The sequence below is a fragment of the Branchiostoma lanceolatum genome, chromosome 1, assembly GCF_035083965.1.
Source record: "Branchiostoma lanceolatum isolate klBraLanc5 chromosome 1, klBraLanc5.hap2, whole genome shotgun sequence".
Taxonomy (NCBI): Eukaryota; Metazoa; Chordata; class Leptocardii; order Amphioxiformes; family Branchiostomatidae; genus Branchiostoma; species Branchiostoma lanceolatum.
This window is the reverse complement of record NC_089722.1, coordinates 25029901-25050649: the sequence shown is the minus strand read 5'-3', so window position 1 is coordinate 25050649 and position 20749 is coordinate 25029901. Positions and strand designations below refer to the sequence as shown.

The following is a 20749-nucleotide window of genomic DNA, read 5'->3' as shown; positions in this document are numbered from 1 at the left end:
GAACTGTTGAATGTTTTTGTCAGAATGACTCAGATACAGAGTCTCAGTAAGAGAGATCTTGGCCTATTGCCACATGTTGAAAGAAGTGCCAGGCAAACAACAGACTCTGAAAAATGCATTGTTGTGATTGTCAATGACACCCGGCCCCTACATGTGGGTCATGTTTTGTTTATTGAAAATACATGTAACCCCAAGTTCACAGAGCCTTTCGCCATGCTTGATTCACTTGTGCATTCCATAGATCAAGTTTGTCTGTGCCATTAGTATTGAAAGCGTAAAAGAATGCGAAATGTGAACCACTTCTCAGAATTACCCTCGTCAGATTGAATCTGAATTCACAGAAGTTATAATGTAAAAAGCTTTGTGCAGTGACAGTATCTATTTTATGGCCACGTTTCAAAGCTAGGGCACTGCCATTACACATAATGTGCTCATGACATCACTTTATCTTCAATTTAGTATTCAGTGACTACAAGGTGACATACTGTGTAATTTATCTTATATCTTATGATGGGGAAAAGTATTGTATAATGTATTCTTATTTCAAGTTGCATGATCGTGCAAAAGATGAATTGTGCAAAAGCCTTTATCTAAAGTTAATTCAGTCAGAAAGACGGTCGGTCTTCAAGTCCCAAGTTAGTTCTGGACTACCATAGCAACTTGGTATTACATTATGTAGTTGGGGGAAGACCTCCAGTCCTTTCATAAAACTACCTGTAACTACATACCTGTAACATTGAAGAAATGATCTGAAATCTTTTATCTGATTCTGTTCCTAAACATATAATTCTGGCACACCACAGAGTGATAATGTTGCAGCCAGCCAAAAAAAGAGATACTGAATTGTGTTTTCCCTCCAAGGCTCCAACAAATAACCACAAATTTTCCAAAAATGCAGGTGATCTGAGTGGCGCATTCTTCAAACAGTAATGCCTTTCAGTATGGAGGCCCTGACATGTACCTGCTGATTTGTATGTTGTCAAGCGAGACTCTTTCATTAACATATTATCCTTATGGCTAATAGCTTTTGCAAAACATCTTACACATCTTACATATCCTACATACTTGAGATTCAAAACTGGAGCTTTGAATACTGTTTTGATGACAAAATTAGGAGAGCTTCATCTGAAATCTTAACAGCTGTCAAATGCAGTTACTGAAGCTGTGATGTTTTAATGATTAATAAGTACGTCTCCCCTTCTGTGCACGCACACTGTAGCAACAGCCTTTCTGGTTTATGTCCAGTTTGTTTCTTGTGGTCACTTGTTTGAATTATTTAAAGTTGATGTATTTATACATGTTTGTGCCATATAGAAAATGATTTATTCATTGACCACTATGTTGCACAGTTGTACAACACTATTAACAGGTTTTATGTAACAGAGAAGGGCATAATCAAATCAATAAGATCATGTCCTCTGTTGATATAAATGATGCCCTCTATACCTCATTAATTGCCCATTCCTGACCTCTTAGGACATTTTCTTTTGCTCATCATTTGTTTCTTTTGTCAGTTTCTGAGCGAAATAACTGAAAAATATTATGTAATACAAGAATAATCTTCATGATTTCTTGACATTGTGTAGGCCTTGTGATATAGCCTTAGAAACATGTTTTATCAAATTCGTCAAGCCCACTAGCAAAGACCTTTTAAATTGCCTGAATTTCTGAAATGCAAATTATTAACAGCACAAATCCCACGGCAGAATTTCAAGTAATATAAGTTAATAACCTCACGACTTTATACTTATAGCTTGTATTTGTATGCTTCCTTTGGGGTTTGAGCTGGCTAAGTGCTTTTTTCTGTACTGAGTAGTTTCTGATGCAACTGTAATACAGTTAGATCTTGACTAATGTGCTTCCATTTCTCTGCTCAGGTTGAAACCAGCACTTCAGGAGGGCGGCCCAAACAGTTCACGTTTGATGGCGTGTTCGGTGCGGAGACGACACAGTACCAGATGTTTGAAAACTGTGGTATCAAAAAGCTGCTTGACATGGCTCTTGACGGGTGAGTACATATAGAATACAACACGGGGTATTCCGTATCACCCGAGGTACCAGCCCGACCGCGGGTCGGATCGCCCGACGGCCGTAGGCCGGAGGGCGATCCGACCCGCGGGAGGGCTGGGACCGAGGGTGATGCGGAATACAACGTGTTGTATTTTATTTATGTCATACCTTGGTCATACCCACCCGAGAAAACATACATTTCAATGCGGAATGCGCCAGAAGTTGAGGGAGTTTTGTGTCCTCGAACAAGAAACTGTAGCAACATTGATTCCAATCTCCGAATCCGGTATTCAAATTACCGACGGCCGCACAACCGGCGCGCTCGAAATGCGTTCGAAATATTCTATGGAAGCCTGTGTGATAACACTTCCGAACCCTATGTGATCCGGATAGTTATCACACGGTCCGGAACACCCGTATCAGGCCCAGGCATGACATAAATCATTGTACATCAGACCTCAGTTTGTTCGTTTGATTATTTATCTGCTGATTGATGACTTAACAGATCAAAATAGAAATTAAAGGATAAACAATGTAATTTTCAAGGAGATTTCAAGAAAAAAAGCTTGTAACATACTGTAATATTTTCCTGACAGCCAACCCTCCTTATGCTGCGTAATTGTCTTCACACCAAATATCTGCTTGGAGATTAGGAGATCAACTGATTTCTGATGAAAATGTACAGAAAGACACTATTGAGACTAGTGTCAGTTGTACTCAGACCAAGGAGGCTAGAAAGAACCTAGGTACTCAGGCATAATTACAGGTTGACTGTATCAAGTGTTTGTTAAGTTTCAAGTAGCAGCCGCCTTAACCTTCGACCCTCCCAAACAACTCCTCACATCCTCAACAAAGTCATCGCCAGGTTGATCAGGTGTGAAACAAAGGGCTGTTTGTTCTCAAAGCTACTTCTTCATACAATAAGGGCCTCGCATTGTTATCGATTTCTCCTTATCTGATCAAAAAAGAGGAAGGCCCACAGGCAAGCCTTAAGAATTCCTTGAAGATTTCCTGATATAACTGTAGGGGTATCAGGTTTCCTCCAGGGTCAACAGAAGGTGACTGAAAGTATTGATTCTTTTGTCAGAATTATTGATTGGTAATTAGCCTGGTGTTCAAGTTGAAGCAGGGCACTCATCAAGAGCTTTTAAATCATTGTTGTGCCTTCAAGTGTTGTGCCATGAATTGAAATTCGAATGTCTCTATAACGTACCTGTACATGACATGTTCTGTATGTATGTATGTACAGTAGAATAAATTGTGGTTGTCGCTATGTCACAGGTATGCTTGTACAGCATTTGCATTTGGACAAACTGGATCTGGGAAGACTCACACAATCACAGGGCCCATGACTATGGTGAGACATGTTCTATCTTACCTCACTTTCAATCCCACTCATTATAATATTAGACAGAAATGTTAGATGTTACATTATTTTGCATTGCAACATGGCGTCATTGGTCAGCTGACTAAACACAATAGACAGGTGCATTGTGACACTGTTGACACTATTGGTCAAGAGTCTGGAAAATCACCAGAACAAATCAAGTACATGGTAAACCAAGTAAAGCTTAATTTTATGCATTGTAAATTATTGCTTGACAAATGTATGTTGCAAAAAAACCTATGTAACATCAACATTGTATGCCATTGCTAAACATAGAGATTGCTTTGCTAACAAGTTTGAGTTGACACATCTAAATGATTTTCCCTCTACTACTAAGCAATTTTCAGCATTTAGTTTAAAGCTTTTGCTGGTTTTGGTTGCTTGCATGCAAGATTGCGGTTTAAGAAATAATTTCTGCAGTTCTGATTTTGCCCGACTTTCTTTGTGATCTATGCTGGCTTACAAGACAATCCATCTTGCAAACAAAGCACTTACATGCAGTGGCCATACTGACAGTTTCTGACTCTCTCTCGTACTCTTGGAGACACGCACGCCACGTGCGGTTCCAACAAACAGCGGTGAGGAGGGGACCGCGTTTGGGGTAGGTTGAGTGGTGGTGATCGTCGTGGAGCCCAGCATACAGTTTTGCATGTGTGGAAAGTCTCTTGCACCGGCCCCGAGTAACACTTTGCACTGTCCCTGCATGCATGACATCTTTGCTGCCATCTCTGCACTTCTGTCTTTCTAATGTTGTGCTCATTTCATGGTGACAGTTGTGCTGTTGAAATTGGTGTAAATTTTTTGACTGTTCCATTAGAATAGTAACTGTTTGAGAATGTTGTACACTAGCCAAGTGCCATTGTCAGAATGTTAAGATTACTCTGGATGTGTAGTGGTAGATGTGTTCTAGAGTTTACAGTTTATCTCTAGAAAGTGTCTCATTACACAGTTCCAGTGTCATCTTTCACACTGGGGAGGATTTTGACAATACCACTTGGTTGAGTTGGCTAAAGAATCATCACGTACATGTATATGAAGTGTTTGTAACATTATGTCAGGGTAGAGACTCCAACCTGGTAGGATCGCAGATTCTGCCTGAAGAGATCCCGATCGGAGTTTCTGTTGACAGAGACCCCAATCAGGATCTCTACCAGCAGAGTCGCTGATTCTACCGATTATAAGAAATCCCGATCGATAATATATGGGGGAAAATGGTACTAGTTGTGTTGGAAGGGGATGGTGTTATTGTTGCTTCTGGCAGAATAACCGTCAGTAGGTTCATTTATCACTGCCAGGTATAAGTTCTCTGTGACTCCAGGACTTAAGGCTATAATAATCTACAATTGCATTGAATACAATAATTTAGTCATGTAAATGCAATACACTTAAGAACTGAATATCGATCTCAGAATCCAGCGTTTATTCAGAATTGTTCAACATTTTTATCTTACAAATATATACATTGTGTCAATGTAAGTTCTAACTTTTGCCAGTTGTTCTGCTAAAGTGTCTTCTACATGTAGATTGTTGAGGTTCTGTAGAAGTTGGAGAAGTGTGAATTAAACACTTAACTGTGACTGTTTCAGTTTGAAGATGACATCGGGCAAGACGCTGAGCTCCAGGGTTTGATACAGCGGGCCTTCCTGTACCTGTTTGATAGCATCGGTCAGCGGAAACGCCGGGACCCCAGCACAGTCTACACACTCAAGGCCACCTACCTGGAAATATACAATGAACAGGTCTGTTAACAGCATTGCTTTATGTTAAACTCCCTCGTGTGACGTCTGTCTTCACCAAATATACAAGTTTGGCTGTGAGCTCTAAATACATTCGTATCATGTCATTTCTCAAATGATTAAGAATGGGTGATGATGTATTCAATATTAAGCTGTTACGTGCCTGTCATGTCTGCTTTCCCCTTTGTCATTTGTTGAATTCAAATATCACATAATCCAGTCAGTGCAGTGTGCAAAACAATAGTGTAGAAAATAGGCTACATCTACATGTCTATGCAGTGTTTTTGTTTGTTCATTTGTTTATTCATTTGTTTTGCTGTTTGTCTCAGGTGAAGGACCTTCTCAACCCAGCAGATCGGCCCAACCTGCCTGTGCGATGGTCCAAGGAACAGGGCTTCTATGTGGAGAACCTTTTCTGTCCCGAGTTTGAAAATATTGATGACATCATGGCAGTGCTGGAAGAAGGTGAGATAAAATCTCATCAACCTTCTTTTCTGCCTTACTTTGTAAGCAATACAGAGTTTGTGCCAAATGGCTAACTCAGCGCAGAGGACTTTAACTGTTAACTTAAAACTGTTTTAAAACTCAAATTGAAAACGGGAATTTTTGAAGGATCGGTTGAAATTAGATTTAAGTTAGTAATCTTTTTGCTTGCATACGACAGAGTTAACAAGCAAAAAATTGAGCCAGCAGTTTCTATGGAGGATGGCAACCAGGCTAGGTTTCAATCTCTGATTGGCCGGCTGGAGAGATGACAGAAAGAGGCCAATGCTTACATATTAGTAGAACTCTGGTCCCGGTCAATCACCCTAGTATTAGCCAGGCTGTTAGAACAGTTACCAGGCTAGCTAAACTGATTTTTGCATGATTGTTGTCTCCTTAGGAATGCACAACAGACATGTTGGTTCCCACAACCTGAACGAACACTCCAGCCGCAGCCACACCATGCTCACACTCAACATCGACAGTGAAATGGTAAGACTGTTTGCTTTTCACTACCTTCTGTTGTAGGTAATTTGTAACAAGTAAACACTTTATCACTTTAACTTCTGAAAAGACTACCTACCTACCTAGTCCCTTGACCTCCAGGTCGTTGGTCGGACAAGGTAGACATGAAGATAGAAAACTGTCTCCAGGCTCGTCTGTCTGAAAAGACTAGATATTGCAAAAGCTTGATAAACTTTTTTCATCAAATGCCATAACAGTGATGAAGGTTTCAGTCCCACTTTCCTATTGTTGGAGAACCCATTAGTATTAAGAAGCTTAAATCATCTCATCTCAAAAAATGCTTTTGGGGATGGTCATTTATGTCTCAGGGTCTTAATCCCGTTTTAACCTACAAGCTTTGTACTGCAGATTTAATGAGGTTGTTTTTATCGGCAGTTGTCCAGCATTTGGGTTTTTAGGTCAATTATGAGAAGTACATTGGAAGAGCTAGATATAATGAATGAGTCTTTATTTGTAAACTCATGCCTAAAGGGCACACACAGATAACATAACATAACTAGAGTTCCACGACCTCATATCTTCGCCAAATAATATGAATTGTACCGACAGATGCAAGTACCAAATTACCGCCATTTACCAATATGACATTACATAGCCGTTTTTCTCAACGACCATTCAATTTAAGTCTTTATTTGCTTAAACAATATCTATCAATGTTCCCCTCTTTCTCAGTGGCTTGATATGCCACATGTCTTAAAGTCCTCTCATGGAATGTCAATAACAGTTAGACATCCAGGTAATAAGGATTTTTCTGATTTGTTTATTCGGCTGTAGATAAGTACAGCCAGGGCTACCCAAAGGCTAAGGCTATTACGGGTTAGCCCTAGTAACTGAACAATATCCCCCTCTGATACAAGCTTTCACAAAGACTGAAATACGACTTAAATGCATATGAACGCGCCCAAACATAGAACTCGGCAGATTTTTCAAAAAATTCATTAATCATGCAAATTAGGTCCTGTTTGGCATAATTATCATCAAACGTCAATCATTAGATTCATTTTTAAATCTAGCTATCTTCATACCAAACATAATAGTCCTTTCTTTTCAATCGCCCAGCTAGTAAGCTAGCTGTTGACCTAGATTCAGGACGCCAGCTGTTGACCTAGATTCTGGACGCCAGATGTGTACTACTGTAAGTCTACTTAGATCCGCGGTATAATTAGATCCGCGGAAACCGCGGCGACCTCTGCGCCGCGAATCAATTTCCCCGCGGATATGTTTATCGTACTTTTGCCCCCCTCCCCACATTTACGAGTGAGCTCGACTTCAGGGAAAAGCGACACATAAACAATGCACGCGATTGTGTAAAACATGACAAACTTTTACACAGTACATACGTGTAAACAAGTGATATTACATATGATTTGCGGAAGTTTGGCCGAGCGGCGTCGCTACTCCCGACCACTACACATATACAGTAGTAATTTACCGAGAAATCAGAAAATAATTATCGAGATACACGCCACAATTTGGGCTTTGCATTGTTGTTACGGGCTTGGGGACGCCGTCTACCGTTGTACAATCACACTCTTTTGTTTCTTGCTATTGTTATGCTTGCAAACAATCGATATCGGTGCCTCTGACATACGTTGATCTCATTAAAAACCTGTTTTTCAAGAAAGCGAGCAAAAATACGTAAAGAAAAACAAGATTTTCACCCGAGCATTTGAGTCCCTACGCTGTGATTTGAAGCCATTTGCCGCCATTTGTGGTCGTATTTGGTGGAGAATCTATTCCTTTAATTTTTTTCCCGTGAAAATTCTGCTTACGTAGCGTAGATGACTCGTATTTTATGCCGTGATTTTACTTCAAAATACGGCGCGCTAGCGGCAGGGCCGGGCTGGGCCGCCATTTTTGTTTACTCATGTTTACCGCTGTTCTAAGCGCTGATTGGTTCGAGTCAGAAAAACTGTGCTCTGATTGGTTGACTGCAAGATTTCACGTGATCACAAGGCGGGAAGTCCCCGTCACAGTTTCGGCGTGGACCGCATTTTGTGACGATTTTGAAGCAGTTTTGTAGCGACCTTCGTAACATTTTTTATTTTTAAAAATTGAACAAGCATTTTCTGATGGCAGTATTCAGTTGCTGTTTTTTCTACTCATCGCCCAGCGCGAATTTAGAACCACCGCGGATTTTCCATTTGCCCGAAACCGCGGATTTTAGGCCCCGGGGATCTAAGTAGACTTACAGTATCACATGCCGCGTACTATGGTGCAGCAGTGCTATACATTTTCCTCAATGATTACGTAAAGTAGGTCATGATCTGCATAATGAGCATATCATTATGTTGATCATCACCTAAGGTACATATATACCAAATACAAGAATAATCCATCAATCATTGCTTGAGTTATCCTCCTCAAAAGTTACAAACAAATAGGCCCACTGCAGTTTACGGCAAGCCGCAAGGGGGCCCTAACTTACATCACTTACTCCCTGCCCCAAGATCTATCTACCACTCAAAAATCATAACCATAGCACCTGCAAAAAAATTGACCACAAACTTTGAGCGGATGAATAAACTTTCCTTATTTATTATGTAAATTAGCTCCTGGTTTTCATAATATGTATTTGATTATGTAAAACATTACCTAAGCTATCTACATGCCAAAAATTCTTTAGTTATTCGCCTCCAAAGGTTTCAACAAAAACGCCAACTGTAGGTCCAAACAATCCGCTAGGGGGCCCAAAGTTGCACCACTCATTCCCTGTTCAAGATTCAATGTATTACTGAAAAAACATGAGCCTGGCACCTCCAGAAAATTGGACCTCAAACTTTAAAACTCAGCTGCAGTACCTTAAATATCCGCTAGGAGGCCCATTATCGAACTTGACCTTCCTCTTTGACACTCCTACCTACCCACTTAATATCATGCACAGCCGTCAACAGCACCTTGAGTTATGCTGGCGACATACAAACTCACACAAATACAAAGCCCGCTGCAGTACTGTAGGAAAGCGCCAGATTAATAATTTTCGAACTTGACCTTCGTTCCTACAACCTCTTCTGATCTACGAAAAATCATGAAGATCCATCAACGTTTCCGTCACTTTTTTTGCCTACATACAAACACAAAAACACGCAAAGTCCGCTGCAGTACTGATAGAATTATGCCAGGTAAACGGTTTTCAAACGTGACCTTCCTTTGCACAACCACTACACGCCTACCAAAAATCATAAAGATTCATTGAAGCTTTCTTGAGTTATGCTCCTGACATACATACAGACCCACCCAACAGATTTTTCAACCGAAAACATAATCTTCCTCGAGTACAAGTACTCGGCGAAGATAAAAAGGAAAAAAGTGTCTAGTCTATGGATCTTTATCTGATATGTCTACATACATGACTGTAAGGTTTGACTTCTTTATTTGTCAATGCAAGTATCACAGATTCTGGAAGATTAGTAATAATATGGTCAGCCGAGAAAAATTGATTTGTCTCTGTCAGAATATAGATTAATGAAATAGAGATCAAAATGGTGGCATCTACATGCAAGTGTTGTGCACATATTGTAAAGTTTAGCAAATTGAGCTTGTTTTGGAGGGCATGTCTTTACATGCATGGAAAATGAAGAAAACATTATCAAATGCTCATGACCAAAGCCAACAACATTTTGAGGAGTTTGAATGACAATTAATGAATTATGAATTGATTTCATTCAGTAAAGCAGTGAGTAAATCATCAATAGATAAGCAGCTAAAGGTCTTATGATACATTTTAAAACATGGATCTTGTACAAGAGTGGCGTAATCAACTGTTTGCCTCTGTTTACACCAAGCGGCATCAGCTTATATACATGTAGATACCATGCAACGTGTAGCTGTAATGTTGATCCCTGTCTTTGAGTTCTCGTCACAGGATACTAACATTACTAGCTGGAGGCGGTTTGCTTGCCTTTTGTTCCTTATCGCTCTAGCGTTATTAGGTAGTGGTAGATATGTTATTTTCTCATGAGTATTGTCATGGGACAGTGACCAAGTTGGATGGACCCATTGTTTCATGCTTTGGGTGTGGCTAACAATATAGCAGATACACACATTTAAGGGATACTTGTGCCAGGAAAAATTGATTTGTCTTTGTGCAGTGGGTGTGAGTGTTTCTCAAAGTTAGGTCAGTCTGGGCCACATAGTTGTGTACTGATCATTGAGTGCATGATGTCGACAATTTTTAATTGAAGCCCAAAGATTTGTTTCTTGATGAGATAAAATCTAATGGCAAGGTAGTCAATGAATGCCGAGATTTTGAGACAGTGTATTGTCAATGAATTGCCAGCTGTTTTGGTGCTCAGTACTAGTTCCATGCAGTTTTACTGCATAAGCTGACATTGTGTAAGCACCAATTTCGCTCAACATTTTTCCTGTTTTCAGGTTTTAAGGACTCTTCTTGTCTTGTTTGTTATGTTTTGTTTGAAACTTTTTTCGGTCTGGGCAGTTCATCATTCCCTTTTGTGTTGTTTTCTCAGGCTGACCCAGACGATGCATCCATGTACATCACCAAGCATGGTAAGATCTGTTTCGTGGACCTGGCAGGCAGTGAGAAGGTGAAGGAGTCCAAGTCAGCTGGGGACGCCCTCGTGGAGACCACAAACATCAACAAGAGCCTTCTGACTCTTGGAAACTGCATTTCTGCCCTCAGTGACCCAAAGAAGCGCAGTGGACATATTCCGTTTCGAGACAGCAAGTTAACAAAACTGTTGTCTGATAGTCTGGGAGGGACAGGTGTAACTTTAATGGTTGCGTGTATATCGCCCTCGGCATACAATGCCTCTGAGACAATGAATACTTTAAGATATGCAGTCCGGGCAAAGAGGATAAAAAACAAGCCTCTCGTGAGAATGGATCCACGAGAGAAATTGATTTTGAGTCTGCAGAGAGAACTAAAGAGATTACGAAGTGAAAACGAGTATCTGCGAACGAAACTTAACTTCCCACAGAGTCGAATGGGAATGGTGAACGGACACAAAAAGGAACCGCCCAAGGAAGACGAAGCAGTCCAACCGTCGTTGTCCCGTCGAGACACTAACGATAGCGACAGTTTGTACGAAATGCTGCAAGAGTACATGGTTGAGAACGAGAACCTGAGACACGAGAATACCGAGCTGTTCACGTCGAAGGACCACATTCAGCGCGAGCAGGTGCTGCTATCCCGGGAAAACGACAAACTTGTACAGAAGCTGGAAAACCTGGAAAGAGTCCTCGCTGCATCGCCGCTGAGTTGGCAGACTTCGTCTCGGCACAGCTCTGGTCATTCAATACGCAGAGATCTTGTTAACAGGCACTCAGCGCATTCCGAGGGCCCACCACTAACAATGCTCTCACCTTTGACAAAGTCGCCGTTTGACCCACGGGAGGCAAAGAACCGACACATGACAACATGGCCGCCCTCGCCCGAGCTGCAGCCCAGAATGGCGTGGAGATCCACACCACCCTCAGAGCATTCCAAGGTAACTGTTATTCTGAAGAGCCAGTAGACAACTTGTTTTCAAACCATCTGGAATGTGTCACATCTATCTTGATTCCAATCATAATTTCTTATAAGTACAGGCCCCTAGGATAATGATGGTTAGATTTTAACCTCTGACATCAATCACTTCTTCTGTGAGGGTTATCAAAATGGCAAATTCTTATAGGTTAGTTTTCATCTTCCCCCCTTAACAACTTAGAAATTACTGTCATGTCCTTCCCCAGGATTTGAGCCTGCCGCCGGTAGATCAGAAAAAGGGAATCCCCACCAACTTCCGCCAGCAGCAAGCCCGTCCCAACGCCTCCTTTCCTCCGTCCAAGATCCCCACCAAGAACCAGGGCTTCTCCAAACTGCCGCAGAAGGGCGCAGAGGTCACACCCAAGGTCATGGAGAAGAAGAAGGAAAAGAAGGCTTCAGATTCAAACTTAAAGAAGAGATTTATCAAACTTGAGGCATCTGGAACAACAGGGTCTTCTCAAAAGGTATATTTCTATGTTCATATCACACTGGTGTATTTCACCTCTCTAGGGATAGCAAGGTAACAGCAAATCCATCCAATGCCTGCACTTGGAATCCCTTGAGATTTCAGCATGCTTGAGGAAAGGAAACCCAGGAATCTTTGTCCTTGGTAGTCATTAATTCTCAAATATGTCACTCTTTCATTTGTTCTTAATGGTTCGAAATTGTAAGCCCTTCTATGTTGCAAAGTAACATGATTGAAAATGTTCCAGAGTTGTGTCATGCCCTTCCATTAATTGCTTCAGAAACCTCACCATAGAAGCATATACAATCATGTACATGTATTTTATAATCTTTTAGGATGTCAAAGGTGCCAGGATATCTTTAAACTTGCTGCCCCTGACTTTGCATTGTCTGCAATGAATAGTTAAACAATTGAAGCACTGAAATTTTCAGCAGGGAGGCTACGCTGAGCGGTTCCAGCAGAAACGTGAAGCCATGGGTAAGAAGGAGGAGGACAGTACAGGGAGGGAGCCGGAGGTCTCACCTCAGAAGGAACAAGACGTCAACGTCTGGCACAACCGGGAAGGACAGAGGGACCAGCCCATTCTTAGACATGGTCAGTACATGTGCACTGATTCCCTTACTAGGCCTTGTACCTGTCATTTTCACATGTTTAGCCTGTTGGGATTCAATCACTAAAATTCAGTGAGTTAGTTATTATCTGTCCTAATTTGCTTCTCCTTAACCCAAATATTTCACTTTCATGATTATGATGGCCTAGTTCTGTCTGGCTGTTTTCAAGAGATCTTCCTTAAGTTTATAATGTTTTGAAAAGTCACCAATAGAATAAGCTAGAAATTTAGGCCATTCTCCTCAAGTATCAGTTCTGCTTACTATATATAGTCATGACATTAGTCTTTACACAACAGACACAGACTCTTGGTTCATTTTCCCAAGCTGAGACCATTTTTTTGGTCACATTTTAACTACTGCTGTCCTCCTTATACACTGTATTGATTGGCCATGAAATGGGTAATATCATAATTGTCTTGTCATTTAATACTTACATGCTCTCTGTAGTGACAATCATTATTTTCCCAAATAACATCTGACAGCATAATCTTTGATTTCAGCTGAAAACATGACCATGCATACATGTAATAATATATGGCATCATCCTTCATAGAACTGGTCGATTGCTTTCTGATTGGCAGTAAATATTGATCATAGTCCATCCATGCGCTCACACCAATTGAACCCCCCTACAGATAAAGCAGTGGACAATCAAACCCCTCCACATAATGCTGACAAACAGGGGGAGACCAATGATGCAAGTAAGTCATGCAGAATGGGGAGCAAACTGTCAGGCACCTCTTCATGTGGACAATGGGAGGGGGTCGTCCTGGGCGACTTGATAAGTCTCGAAAAATCTTCTTTCTTCATTGTGCATCCCTATTTTTCTTAAAGTTATTGGGGGGTGATGAAGAAAATTACTACAAACTGCTTTTTCTTTCTCAATTTTCAAATGCCATTTGCAAATTTGGTTCAATCGTATTGATAATTATTGTCTTAGAATTTGGATTATGTTCTTCAAATCAGAATTTTGCTCTGCATTCAAGAAAATAATTCTGAGAGGAAATTTGTTAGGACAAGTTTTTTTCATAATAGGCTCATGATTTTGTTCCAAGTCCCACAGGATGACACGCCCCCTACCATCCACATGGTGAGGTGCAGAATGCCCTGCTGTTACTTGCTTGCACTCTGCATGATCACCTCTCTTGCACCAGTGATTGTGTTCTCCACTCATATCAATGTCAAACCCTAACCAGTACTGTGCTAAACACTCCTAAACATACATTTAACATATTTTGCACTGGTATAAATCTTTCCTATTACATACAATGTATATGTTGGGACTACACTTTAACTACCAGTCTGTGTGCATGTGTCTGTTTAGAAACAAGATTAACTGAGCTAACACAGAGCTATCCAATACATGGATGCAATCATTGAAGCTGACAACACATTCTAGAGACATGCGCAATGGGTAACCTCTTTGCACATCTTCGGTTTTATCTGTAGTTCCTTAGGGAGCTTCGGATAAAACCTGTCAATTCAAAGGTCAATGCTTCTCATATCTGAGTGTAATGTACATTGAGCGTGAAGGAAAGTGGCAACAGGTACATTCATGCCTACCAATGAGGGGAAAGACTGGAAAAGCAGCTACCATGATTATCAGTCCTATCAGAAAGTCCATCTGCAATGTATATACCTACATGTTTGTTGCAACATAATAATGTTTTCTTTCTGGTGTAGGCACCCAAACAACCAGATTTGACACCTATGTTGGTAAATTGTTGCCTGAATATTTCTACCACGTGTGCTTTACATGGATGGCACTCTCACATTTTGAATCATCCAAGCCAAGCCACCATTTCTAAATGTCAAATCTCTTAAAGACAAAACAGATAAGAGCACCTCAAAAAGATTAGTACACATAATATATTCTATCCTGCACAACACAGCTGTATTCACATTCAAAACCATATCACTGAATCAAATATCTTGTGATGATTTATAAACATTAGTTCTTACAGGCTGTCAAGCATGAAATTAAAGTGAAGTGAAGAAAAACAATAATTGTAACTGTAAAGTCAGAAACTTTTGATGTGCTGAAATAAGATCTCCACAAATATTCACCTCTACTACACAAAGTGATAAACAATCCAACAAGCAAGTTTAGAAATCAACAATGATATAGCCAGAGGACAGTGTGTTCTTGTGTTGCCATGACAACATCAATCACAGTATATTTTCTTTGCTCTTGTCACATCATTTCTTAATCACTTAATTTAGCACTTCAAGTATATGTCACATATTACATAACTTTTACAAGAAAACCGCCTTCAGCCTTCTTGATGTCAGAGGATGGCCATGAAGCTATAAGTTCTATGTCCATCCAGGATTTTGGGAGGGAGTTGTCACTATACATAGAAATCAGAGAGAATTCTGTGTCTAATCAACAGTACACACTTGCACCATCAAAAGCGGATGGTGTGTGGTATATTCCAGTGGTATAAAAGTGCCTGCCATGATCATTGTTTTTTTAAATCACTGACCAACTAATCCCTGAATGGTTTAGAGTAAATTCATGTATTGTCTTTAACAGTTTTATTGTATCTGGTTACTATAATAGATTATAATTAATTGTTCAATTTCTTGCAGGTACCCGACAAAGAATAAATGATGCACAATTCTACACAACCAAAGATTCAGGTACGAGTCGTCCTTGTCTCTCATTGTTTTAGACATTACTAACGAATAGAATGTTATGCTGTTGAAAAAGGTTAAGCAGTTATCCTCTGTTGAATGTCATACTAATGTGACCTAATTCTATCAAAAGGAGGTTGATTTTCTGAATGCAGATTTTAGTGTCCATCTAAATTTGCTCAGCCATGTTTGATGCAATTTGTAACATCAATGCAAGATCCTTCAAGTTGCTGACTACCTGACAAAACCTGTCTATCCTGAGATATATGCACATTTTGTACCATTTTTAATTTGTCTCTTGAGACCTATTAAAAACTGGTATGACCATTATGCACAACAAGACGATGATTCAACCTGTCATTCATCATTTGTATGATGAGGAGGAAGATTATAAAGAGGGGACATAACATTTATAGACTGTCATCAATCACCGGATAATTCCCTCTGGGTAAAGCACTACCTTCCAAGAATACTTATTTCTCAGAAAGTAGCCTGGATGCCAGACCCTTGGGCATAAGGCAATATCAATCTCGTCCACTATACCCTTTGGCTGGGGGAGAAACAAATGTCCCACTCACGTTGCACACTACCCCATGTTGCTTCCCCAGTGGACGGGATTAGTATCATCTCCCGCTATCCATGCAACTCAGAAAGCTATACCATCTGCAAATTTGAACAGGTGGTTTTCGTCTCAATTTTTCAAGTTCTTGAGCACCCAATCGCTTTTGTAAAGAAGAATATTCTGCCTGTCTGAAAGCACAGGACTAATGGAAAACACTTGAAAGTTTTGATTGTATTTTTTTCTAAAATAAGACTAAAACCAAGCCTATTTCAGACTTTGATTGAAATTTGTGCCCCAATCAAGCTCAGCAAATAGTCTCGGAGACATAGTCAGCTTAAGATCTTAAGAGCTTAGCTAGATTGATGAATGTTATATGAGAGCATTAGTGTATGTATTGAGGAATAATCTTTGTGCATAGAGAAGAATCTCTAATTGAAATCCTTCAAGTAACTTTTCACATTGTACGTGTAGAATGCAAAAGGTCAAATTTGACATCCAGTTTCTGGAATTTTTTCAACAATTAAGAAATATTGTCAAATTGTTTGATTTCAACTCCATTAGCTATAACTCTTACCAAATTCTTAGCCAAACTTGTTCTCATTTCAAGTATCATGAATTACCTAGCAGGGATTCGGTAACCTGAACAGAATTAGCTTAGACCTTGTTCTTGGCAATTTTAGTTATGGATAAACATCCCTGTGTTGCTATCCTGTCCTATAGAATTGAAAAGAAACCAACTTGAAGGATCTTCATTACTTATTCCTTTTATTCCTTTTTATTCCTTGTGGATGTTCTTTGTTGGTTGTTGCTAGTCAACCGTCATTCCTCATCCATGCCCCCATAGCTCCTCCATGTAAAGGACTGACGAGCTTCCTTATTACAAACCTAATCAATCATATCAAGCTGACACATCTTGCATGTCACTGCAGAGAAAGTGTCAGTATTTATTTATGAGTGCTTCAGTTGTCCTTGCAGCAGTGAATGGGAGATGACAAGGTTCCGTGTTAGGGCAGGGCTACCTAACACTCACTACTATCTATTAACCTTATGTTGTCTATCCCCCACCGACCCTTCCTCACGGACAACTCTATAGCAGATGTCGAAGACAGTTAGGTGGCCTACACATCATTTTGGGGATGTTTTATTAGAGAGTTCACCTTTGTGGTTCTTGTGGTCACAGTGATAAAAGTTGCTCACCCCTACGAGGAAAACAATGCACCAACAACAAACATAGTCCTCCTGGTATCATGTTTGTCTATGGCATGATGTTGGGACAGCCATTTTGGTTCGTGCATTTTTCCCATGCTTGGCTGTTACACTTTATTTGCAATATGCAGAGAGCACTACGTAATGGGCAGATACTAAGTTAAGTAATGGGGGCCTGTTGTAGCTCAAGACTCTCTTTGCTCTTTTTTATTTCATTGAAGCAATGGAGCAGAGCATTTAGAGATTGCTTGAACTATGCACTCCGTGGAACTCGACTATGTCTACATTTTAAGAGAACAAGCAACTTTTTTGTTTCATGTGAAAATCTGTTTGCTGTGGTAGAGAAGTCACCCTGAGGTGTGTCACTCTTTATGGCAGTAGTCCATCTCACACCTAACGTGAACTGTTGCTGACCTTGAACTCTATGTTTCATCAGATGCCCTGCAGGACATGAATGCCAAGCTGCGTGCAGAGCTGGCGGACTTGGAGGGAGAGATCGCCAGATACAAGCACGTCAGCAAGCCTGCACAGGGGGGGAAGAAGAGATAGTACAAGTCTGAACCTGGTACCAGAGAGAGCGTGGTATCCACAGCATTATGTTCCAAGAATGCTTTTCTGGAGGTAGAGATATGAAAATGCTGATACAGTGTGCACAAACAGTCATAACCCACAGGGTGACTTTGAATTTTTTTCTGAAAGACAGGGTAACATATCAATGGATACGAGTGTAAGCATTTGCACAAACTTGATCACTGTGCTGTTGGAGGTAGCTGAAAAAAAGTGTTGCACATATTGCCTATAATTTGCACTCTGGGCAGTATGGCAGTATAATGGCATCATTATGGTACAACTCCTGCTGTTCATGCCAGTGCTTTCAACTTTTGGCTGCTGCCTCAGTTTTGCTAAATCATAAGTGCAGGAACATCAGTTATTTTAGTCAAAGCCTCCATTCATGCAGATAACAAAGATGTAAGTTTCATCCTCACGTTTGTATACATCCACAGACACCAGTGCAGGGTTTCAGTTAGACTGTTTTGTAAACTACACTTGTGGATGCTTGTGATTTGATAGAGTTATGGACTTAAAACCATCTCTGCTCAGCAAAAGGATATACTGTATGTATACTATGTGCTGCAGGAAGAAAGTTTTCTAAAGCAGTTGTCAGTATGAAATATCAACATTTTGTCTGTTACTGATCGTATCTTGAAATGATGAGCCATTTGAGAGATAATGACTTGAGATTCAAACGGGTCAGTCTTCTTGAATATGGTAGAGTAGTACCAAGACTACTAAACTGAAGAGAAAGAATAAAGTCTGTGGAGTCACATTGTTCATTCTAGCCTCTGCTCAATGAAACAGCAATGGTCAGTAGAGCTATTCCAGCCATGATGTGTTGTAGTCATGTTAATATAAACATACATTTACTATGATGTAATCAAGTTTTTGTAGTAAAGTGTACATTGGAGATCATGTAAACAGTGTATATAATATAGTTCCTGCTGCTGTTTTGTACAGAGATGTTTTGTATCACATTATTGCATAGGAGATTTCACTGAAACATATTCTATTAGACAGAAATGATATCTGTACAGAAGGCATTGTGAAATATGTTGTACTTCTTACATGTTACGGTATTGAAGACCTCTTGAGGATATGTGAAAACCTATTGTAATAGTGCATTCTAGCTGCTCTTTTTCATTGGGCTTGATTCCTTGACAAATGTGGTAGAGCCCAGCTATGCTTTAGCCAATCAGGAGTAGTTCTACATTCAAACAAATAGACAAACAATCCAGTCAACCAACCAGGCAAGATGTTAACAGATGTGTCAACTTAAAAAAAATCGCTGTTGACTGACTTGTCCACCATTCCACATAGTTTTAAAGTTTTGAGACAATGATAAAGTGGAAATACTGGTCTTTCAATACAAGTCTGCACAGGGTTAATCAAGCATTATCTATTCCCATCATTACAATGTGGATATAAGCTTTAAGATGTAAGATTAAACATACATGACTGCACCACAGATCTGTGCTTAGCGGATGGTTCTGTCCTTAGTGCTTAAAGCTGTGATGTTAGTGTGTTTAGAGCATCCAGTGGTCTGTTTCTTAGAAAGAAGGATCTTAAATGTTTATTGTATGTATGTATGTATGTATGCCTTTTGTCACAGTTTGGACACTTGCTCAGCATTTTGTCAACATTGCTAATAGGACAATGAAAAGGGAGGGACTGACAGATAGCTTGGTATGAGATGCCAAAAGTATTGCCTACAGATTACATGAAATAGGGTCAGTCAGAAAGCTGGGCTATACTGATGTGAATGGCTGAATGAAGGTTTATGTTTAGAAAATTAACATTTCAGCACGTCTGCCATGGTAACGTTACTGTGTATGTTGCATACCTAGGATCCAGAGTGGTTGTGTTACTGTATCTTTAAGCTTGTGACAGGTGTGTTCACAGTTCTAGCTCTCAAGCGTTATTGAAGATTGAACAGTTTTGTATATGGTTTTTGCCAGTTGATGTTTGCAATGATACATTCACACCAACATCATGGTTGAAGTTGTACCACAGTTTACTGGAATGTTGCACCACTTGTCTAAAGAACTGAGTTGTTCTCTTTTTGGAGTTGAAATGGCACAAATCAGTTAAATGATTTTCTTTCATGGAATTATTTAAGTTCTTGACACCTTTAGAATGTATCATTGCATCACTACACTTTCATTGGCCAGCCTTGTCAACTGACTTACCTCACCAGCCAATGAGCATAAAACATGCTCAATTTTGGAGACATGAATTCTAACTGGTTCTACCAACTATTCTGGCAACTTACTTGTAATAATGTGTTTCAATGAACATTTATCAATACACATTATGCTTACCTGTTGAAGATATTTGAATGTTAACATTATTGTCAATGTGTGTTATAAGTATAGTGTCGGTGTGGCAGTTGTAACAATTTTACTGCACTTAGGTAGTAAAATTGTGTGAAATGCACCTGAGATGTATTTCTGGCACATGTTGAATTTTAGTGTATTCCTGGCAATAAGTTGTTAACACTGTTGTGTTATTATGTATTGTACATATTCGCCACCTATATGCGTGCTGAAGCCATCGCACTTGTTCAAGCCATCAGATGTGAGAATTGTGATGAAAATTATATTTTCACAAAAGAAAGATGAAGTCTTGTTGTTATTGATTGGCAATGACCACTGCCAATCCTTGTTAGTGTGAGTTTGGGTGTAGCAATTAAGCTAGTGACTATATTTAAGATCAAGAACATTTTATGTACAATTGAAGCAAGGTAATCAGCGATGGCAAACTATATTTGGTCCGATTCACTTTTCTTCCGAACTCAGTTGCCAGATTTCTGTTAATTATAAGTTAAATGTCCAGTTTTTAAATTGGACCAATACTGCAAGCAACGTACGTGCACGAGCATAAGGTTCTCCACAGACAAAGAAGGTGCTAGTGACCAACCTTTAGTTACCATGGTGTGAAGCCTTTAAAAATTTGCCACAGGACAGCGTCTTTTTGTCTCGGCTGGGATCAACACAACACTCATGGCAAATTATGCTGAGTTTTCGCGGCGTGTCAAAGGCGTCACCAAGCGGAATAGATAAGAACAACACATTAGTAATGTT

At 40.0% G+C, this 20749-nt stretch overlaps 1 protein-coding gene and 1 long non-coding RNA gene across 7 annotated transcripts in view; one reads left to right on the top strand and one right to left on the bottom strand.

Annotated features, from left to right (window-relative positions):
- Positions 1-20282, top strand: part of LOC136444080 (kinesin-like protein KIF12) — a 44260-nt gene extending 23978 nt beyond the window's left edge. For 3 of the 6 annotated variants that reach the window (XM_066441606.1, XM_066441562.1, XM_066441581.1), the window contains exons 4-15: positions 1878-2008; positions 3292-3367; positions 3942-3998; positions 4984-5136; positions 5463-5598; positions 6017-6108; positions 10611-11591; positions 11836-12093; positions 12527-12689; positions 13342-13407; positions 15299-15349; positions 17548-20282. In XM_066441606.1, coding sequence (XP_066297703.1) covers positions 1878-2008; positions 3292-3367; positions 3942-3998; positions 4984-5136; positions 5463-5598; positions 6017-6108; positions 10611-11591; positions 11836-12093; positions 12527-12689; positions 13342-13407; positions 15299-15349; positions 17548-17660 — 2277 coding nt within the window. In that variant the 3' untranslated portion in view covers positions 17661-20282. The remainder of the gene's footprint in view (positions 1-1877; positions 2009-3291; positions 3368-3941; positions 3999-4983; positions 5137-5462; positions 5599-6016; positions 6109-10610; positions 11592-11835; positions 12094-12526; positions 12690-13341; positions 13408-15298; positions 15350-17547) is intronic. The other 3 variants (XM_066441572.1, XM_066441597.1, XM_066441589.1) reach the window with 3 other exon arrangements.
- LOC136444121 (uncharacterized) lies at positions 4795-17626 on the bottom strand. The gene is made up of 2 exons (XR_010757230.1): positions 17526-17626; positions 4795-5115 (listed from the first exon to the last, which is right to left on the bottom strand). It is a non-coding gene; the product is annotated as an uncharacterized lncRNA (long non-coding RNA).
- Positions 20283-20749: the final 467 nt, after the last annotated feature.